This window comes from Solea solea, chromosome 17 (assembly GCF_958295425.1).
Source record: "Solea solea chromosome 17, fSolSol10.1, whole genome shotgun sequence".
Taxonomy (NCBI): domain Eukaryota; kingdom Metazoa; phylum Chordata; class Actinopteri; order Pleuronectiformes; family Soleidae; genus Solea; species Solea solea.
In genome coordinates, this window is record NC_081150.1 from 10,448,378 (window position 1) to 10,455,981 (window position 7,604).

At 38.0% G+C, this 7,604-nt stretch overlaps 1 protein-coding gene across 1 annotated transcript; it reads right to left on the bottom strand.

Moving 5' to 3' along the window:
- Positions 1 to 5,014: 5,014 nt before the first annotated feature.
- On the bottom strand, positions 5,015 to 6,306 carry LOC131443256 (protein BTG3-like). The gene is made up of 2 exons (XM_058612705.1): positions 5,620 to 6,306; positions 5,015 to 5,534 (listed from the first exon to the last, which is right to left on the bottom strand). The coding sequence occupies exons 1-2, from the start codon at positions 5,942 to 5,944 to the stop codon at positions 5,515 to 5,517; spliced, it is 345 nt and encodes a 114-aa protein (XP_058468688.1). The 5' UTR covers positions 5,945 to 6,306; the 3' UTR covers positions 5,015 to 5,514.
- Positions 6,307 to 7,604: the final 1,298 nt, after the last annotated feature.

Here is a 7,604-nt window from a genome sequence, read left to right on the forward strand (position 1 = left end):
CATATGGCATTAGTGAGCATCGTAGCGATACATTACAACGCCTGGTATATTACACGCACCCTCGCAACCTCAACAACAAGTGTTATTTCAGCTTTGTCACAAGCATAATCCCCATTGTGGAGAGCAGAACTCCATTGAGTGCCTCTGCTTATTTTACTGTTTGCCCACAACGATTTAACTCTCAGAAACAGATGGGTTTTATTTCTGAGAAAAGGAATGACATCTAATTCCCTGCGATTTCCCACTGGGGGCCAAGCGAAAGCTGCTTTGAAAGGGCACTGATCTAAAGAGCCGCGCTGATAAACACGCTCCAGCTTATTTTCTGGGTTTGATCTATCTATCGGTCACAGTGGGTCTTTGTACATTGTTAGAGTTGACTGACCAAGCACTCTGCCCTCTGGGTATTATAGCATGCTGTGCTGAAGAAGAAAAACAAGCCATTTTATTGTTGGCCTCAACGAAATAAAGCTATGAAATTACATTTATGTGTAATAATCTGTCTAAAGTAAAGCAAAGACTTCATTTCTCATATTTATGTGTCCTGCAATTCTGTAAACATGAGTTTTCTGCTCGTAAATCAACAGTATCATCGACAGGTGCCTGTGACATGTGTCCCATATTGAACTCTTACATTATCAAGACCAGTTCACATTAACTATAATTCGCTGGCCCCAGACACAGGAAAAGCAAGTGAAACTGTGATTGCCCCTCATTTGTTTCATTCCAGATTAGATTATTAGCCAAATTTGCTAATTAGTAGTAAGCACTACGATGTGGTGACCCACGATGTCCACTCGTTCTACAACTTCAAAGTGTTCTGTCCTGAGAGACTTGTGTCTAACTTCAATAGAAAAGTTACTCATTCCTCAGTTTAACTCTGTGTTAGGATATCAAGGGATTTTTAATATTCATGCAGCCTTACAGTTGTAGTAAAATTTTAAATTAGTGATATTACTGCACATACTTTGAGAAGTGACAATGTGCACTCTTTTATTAGTTTCTTAAGTGTCAAATTTCACTACTTTTTCAGCATAAACACACATTTAACACACTAAATACATGACTAATCTATGGGTTTAACCTTTAAGTTGAGTTTATTCAGAGATAGTTATGGCAGTCTGGCCTTTTCCCTCCATATTCCATGTATTATATGAGACAGACCAGACATTTAGTGAAGGTGCAACAACAAATTTAGCAGCTCATAAGTGGGGTTAATATGAACACTGACTACTTCACGTCAAATGCCCTCCAGTCAAAACAAGGCACTGTTTGAACAACTCCAATAAATAAGACTCTTCCTATAGCAACAGGTGGACAAATGTGGCCAGCTAACAGCAGGACGACGTGGGATCGAGCTTCTGAAATATTGTCTACGATCAATCACAATCTCCTGCACAAGAGGAGGTTTGACTTTCCTCTGGATGGAAGCCTTTGTTTAATGAAGGGAGATATACATTAAAAAACACCTTGTATTTTAATATTGACACTGATTATGATATATATATGAAACTAAACGGCTGCATATACTAATAATACAACACATGGCTCTAATGGGGTTTGTTCTTTATTTCTTTTGGAAACATTAAATTGGTCTTATTGCAGGACATGTGATCAGCGGAAGCCTTCCAAAGACCAATTAGAGGGTCCAGTGGAAACGCTGAGCCGAGATCAAAGACAAGGCTACATTACATGACAGCCAATGAGACAGAAAGCAACTACATCCCATTAGTAGAGTCAGTGCTTCCAGCTTTGAGTGCTTTTTATAATAAAGAGATCCATCTTTATTGCAAGACCTGTGCTTGTGTTTGTTGATGTGACCAATCTTCCCAAAACACCGGAACAGGTTGTTAGCTTTCACTTTCAACTTTGTATTATCGTTATTATTTAAGTTGCAGATGCAACCTACGTTGTGAACATTGCTGTGCTACATTGAAAGTCATTGGAAATATTATAGCCTTTGCCCCACTTATAGCACCTGTCCCACTTAATCCAGAAACATATTATTTGATGCAAAGCATTTTGGAAGAAGTCTGCAATCACCTGTCTTGAGTGTAATGTATGGAGAAGAAAATATAAGCAACAGCCAATAGCTCCACGAATAGAGTTTCAGACATTACGTGACTCTGTTTACAGTGCAACTCATTTGGTATCCCTGGTTACAACAGCTATCCACCATCTTCAATTTGATTAATACAGCCAGCGAAGAGACAAGATATGATGCCAGTCTGTTGCGTGACAGTATTAACTACAAATGTAGATGAGGAATTATTATGTAAAAAAGTACTGTTTTTCTGTTCAGAACTGATAACAAATGTTATTATTATATTAATATTAATATATTATTGTACAAGAATCAACTTCTGCTAATCTGGATTTTGCATATTCACATTCTCAAAGCAACATAAGCATGTCTATTCTCTTCAATTGGTCAAAGTGGCTGGTAACTTCTCTTTAATTGACCAATCTGGCTTTGCTATGGTTACACCATATGGGTACATACTGTCATGATCCTCAACAGATGGTAATTAACACAGAAGCTTCTGCTCTGTGATACAACTGAGCAGCAATTTCAAATTAACATCTGGCTCCGTCATTAAGTCGTATACACAATGGGAAGAGATGACAAGAGACGAGCACAGTAAGTCAGCAAGACCTTAAGGATAAGACCTTATGGATATCTAAACCATGTTACAAAGTATCCTCCTAATTAACCACTTTACCAGCACAACAGTGTAATAATCATGACTTATCACAAGAACATTATGTCACCTGTCATCACGTGAAACATGTCAGACGGATGCAGGAAATACACAGGGCAGCAAATCCGAGCAAACACTTAACCACTGTATTTGGCTGAATAACAACTAACACACACTGTACAATATAACTGCTTGACAAGAATGTGTCACTGCATTTATGAAATCCAATCCAATCCAACTTTATTTATAAAGCACTTCTAAAAAATATAAAAACAATCAACGTACAACAAAAACAATACAAACTGGTAAAATCAATTATCTCATACTGGGTTAAAAGCCAAAGAGTAAAAGTGGGTTTTAAGATATATTTTAAAATGTACAGTGAAGGGCCTGAAATGATCTATTCAAGAAAAATAAAAAAAGGTTTCAAATTGTACCTCTTTTCCACCTTATATTTTAATCTAAACATGAAATTGTGACAGTCTGGTATTACATCACCATCGAGATTGTTTTTTTAAATGGCACAATGACTGGCAAAAAAAGAGAGCTGTACTTTCAATTACTTAGGTTCTATTTTACCAGCCAATGCCATATTAAAAGTAGTGAGAAAATCCAATTTTCACATTGCAGACACTAATTTAAGACGAGGATTTTCTAAATGCTTCAAGGTGATATTGGCATGAGTAACAATCAGGTTTAATTATGATCTCAGTGGAAAATATCACATTCATTTACTAGTGAGCCAGATAATTGGAATGACTTTTAAACAAACTTCTGGGTATATTATCACAAATGCACCGACATCAAATTGGTATTAGTACTAACCCGGCAATGTGAAGCACATTCTACTATCAGAACACAAATTATTTTTAGTTTACACTGTTGTGAATCTGTCTATAATATGTTCTATAATGTGTGTGGTTGTGAGAGAAGAGGCAGTGATGTATAATTGTTCTTTAGTGTGTCGGCACAGGTGATGAGTTCCCACTCTGAGCACATCAACTGGCATGAAACACACTGGCCACACTTAATGCACCACAGCAGCTGCTGTCAGGCAGCTTCCAATCAGTGCATGAGGTCACCGGAATACAGGAAATCTGAACCTGTCAAAGTTTCTCAGACAGATGACAATTAATAATTAGACCCCAGAGGAAATGGCTCCTTCAATCATGCTCCATTGTTTTACATCATGGTCATCAGTTGAAAGTGACTGATCATACACGGAGCATAATTACCATCAAGGGAAAATAATTGCTTCTTCAGTTTTGTTCACCTTCAATACATTTAAGACAATGAACTTACTTCCAGTGATGCAGATGTAATAAAAAGGGCTTGGACTGAAAAAAATATGCATTTTGTGATCAGTTGTGATCACAGTATCATCACAGTAACTCTCAAAATCAGAAAATCAAATTCTCTCAGCACTATGTTAAATGTTATGACTCGGAAGTGGTTGCATATTTGTAAGTGGCACATTTAATGGCCGTGTGATATGAAAATGTGCTCATTAAGATTATTTGAATTTAGCATTAAGAGCTTGGCATGTGAGCCACCTTAAATCTAATGTCAACGAGAGCGAAAGACTGTAATTAATCATGCTCGACTGTAAGCACATGCAAGCCTTTCGAGAGAGAGAGGTGTGTCATAATTTACTAAAATGACGAATGAGACTGAGAAAATGTAGGATCCCATTTTTTGTCAAGTCTGGTCACACTGGAAACCAAAAATCTGAATATTTTCCCCCAATGTTGCTGTTGCTTTTATGAAATCCTATGTCAAATATGTTGTGTGTGTGTTCCTTGTGTTAACATATAAGGAGACAAACCAGCTCTATGTGCATACCCTCTTCAACATGTAACCAGTCTATTTCAGAACAACTGTTGAAGCTGCACTGAAGGCATTATTAACAGCATTGCTGCCAACAAGGGGAACAATTGAGTTGAACAACAGCTCCACTGACCCAATTCCCAAAAAAATAGATAGAAATAGGAATAAGAGTTTAAGCCGACTGTAGGTGATCCTTTCGCTACACTTTGACAACCATGGAGGACGAGTGCCTCAGCTGCGCAATAAGAGAGTGGAACTGAGTCAATCTATTCTTCATTGTAGTCCAATCAAGTGATCTCTGCAGCAATCCCCTTTCATAAACATGTCGTCTATCGAGAGATGAGACGTTTAACTGTTTAACCGCGAAAAGTCTCTCTTGCCACCTTTTACTTTTACTACTCAATAAATATTGCTCCATCCCCCAAATCAATTTTAAATCAAAATGCTAAAGTTAAGACAGTGTCTACACACACTCAAACGCACAACAATCATGACAAAATTGACTTTATTGAATGTGTAAACAGACACCTTACATAACAGAGATGCTGCTATTAACATACAAATATAACCCAATAGTCGATAACAATAACAATAACAATAACACTACAAAACAAATTAACAAAACAGAAATTAGTTGATTTGAAATCTAATGAGAACTCTGATTGTGCATTAATATAAGTAAATTGATGATATTAAATCGATACAGCATAGCATTGTGATATTTTGTGTGGCAAAATTGTATCAATACCCAGATGCCAAGTATTGATATTTTATTAATAAAAATGCTTGTGTGTGGCTGCTGCTTCACACATACACAAAGCTGAGGAGTTCTATCCATTGATACATTTATTTAAGTCCATCCATCCAACAAAGACAAATTCTACAGTCTGCGAGTCCCGACCTCATCTCCAGAAAGGCATGAAACGACATGGATGAATGTCACCTTTCACAGGAAACCATTTTCCCTGGTCACCACTCCACATTGGGGTTAATTCCTTAGAACAGTACCTGGTGTTGATGATATGAGAATGAGTGTGTGACAATTCTTTGTCCTTCCTCTTTGTAGAGAAAGTGGCCAATGAGAAGAACATACTTCCTTCTCCATATCTGCAGCAGACTTCTCCAGGATCTATCCACAGCGTGAGTTCACGGGGCAGTCCCAGGTCACTGTACTGAACTCCACTCTCTCTGCAGGCCTGAAGCAGCACTGGATCCTCTCTGCTGAACCTGTTGACCCGGATGCACCTGTATGCCTGTCCTTTGCTGGGGTTTTCAGGGTACCAGTGTCCTCTGAACTTCTCCTGCAGCGCAGCACCCAGCCTCTCAAGAAACAGTTTGGCCTTGGGCGGTTCCAGTTTCCCAGACCTTTTCAGGAGCCTCTTCAGGTAAATCAGCACAGCTTCAATTTCTTGTCTCATGCTTTCAAAAGATGTTGTTTTCTTTGAGCAGTCAATTTCTCTGTGTTCTACTCCAGCGCGTGTCCAAAGATTGGCAAAAGTGGCAATGAAATGTTGAGACCTCAGGTTAGGGGTATATATATATAAATCTTCAAAGCCATTACCACATCAAAACCATAAAGCCTCTTCAAAGACATCAAAGCACGTGATGGCAGCGCAAACTGTCCCTACAGAGCCCAAAGGGTGGAAGGGGAGCGGGGGAAGATTAAAGAACAAGCCCAAGAACAAAAGAATGAGGATTATTTTGGAGGGCTGTGTTGAAGAACTTCAAACTGTGGGGGGCAGCATTACATTTATCAGTGTACAGCCTACCAGAAATTGTTAAAGAAGGAGCAGAGTTTACCGCAGCACACACGGACAGGAAAGGTGGATCAAAGGAGCTTTGAACTAAGTTAAGGAACTCTGAACGCCAATGAAGGACTTTGAACTGCAGAATGTCAAAATGTGACGAAGAACTTCAAACTCTGGGGGCAGCATTGCAACTCTCAGTGTACAGCCTGTCAGAAATGATTAGAAGAAAAAGAATAAATACACGAAATAAATGGACTGATACACACGGCGAGAGAATACAGCATTCCCAACTGCATTTCTTCTTCTTATAATAATTTCTGGTAGACTGCACAATGAGGTGTAATGCTGCCATCCACAGTTTGAAGTCTTTAATCACACTTCCTAACTGCATTTTCTTGCTATTATATTATCATCTTCCACCACTTTTGGTCAACAACACCTTCTTATTTGAGCAATACATAAATGAAAATGTTTTGCTCGTTCATATTATATTATATATTCATATAATTAACCTTTTTTGTAACTAGTATTTACATTTCAATGGCTTTAAAGTTTAAATATTTATATTTTCTTTTGAGGCTGTCAACAAATAATACAAAACTATCTTAATTAACTATTTATGTGTCTCAGCAGCCTCTCAAGAATTTAATTTCGAGGAACCTGTTGAGTCATTTTTGGAAAAATCTGTTACTCTACGTGGGACATTTGTCTTTATTGCCTCTGACGTGAGTATAAAAAACAAAATCCCAGCTGTATTATCATACAGATAATACAGCTGTATACAGCCCCCCCCCCCCCGAGAGGTCATTTCGGGTTGACCTGCGGTATTTTGTTGTAGTTACTTCAACTTAAAATAAATGAAACCTCCATTTGCAGCTCATTTCACAGCTGTTATAAAGCGCAACCATTTTTTAATCCACAAATGGATGAGTGAACGAATGAAACACTGCACCGTTTAAAGACTCATGCAGTTGAATGTCATTATTGACCTTCAGCACCCATGTATAGGCTTACAACATTTATCAAGTAGCACAGAGATCAATACATAGATTTCCTTCAGAAACATTAAACTGAATGACACTCCAAGGTCATGCTATTTTTACGAGTACGTTGGGGGGGAAAGCTAAATGAATTTATGATTTATATATTATATTATCTATATGTGCATGTACAGACTGAAACATATGCCCTCCACAAAAATGATATAAAAAGCAGTATTTTATGTTTTTACTCTGTTTACATATAAACTACAACAGGACAATAAGAGAAAAGCAGGGTCAAGTGTGTGTGACATCAGGTTGGAAAGAAAGGACAAAAGAGAGGGGGGGGG

Excerpts from the sequence above, each read along its gene's own strand:
- LOC131443256 (XM_058612705.1), bottom strand. The coding sequence starts at position 5,944 with ATGAGACAAGAAATTGAAGCTGTGCTGATTTACCTGAAGAGGCTCCTG. Across the intron at positions 5,535-5,619 it reads CTGCAGATATGGAGAAGGAA|GTACTGTTCTAAGGAATTAA; the intron begins GTATGTTCTTCT and ends CATCAACACCAG.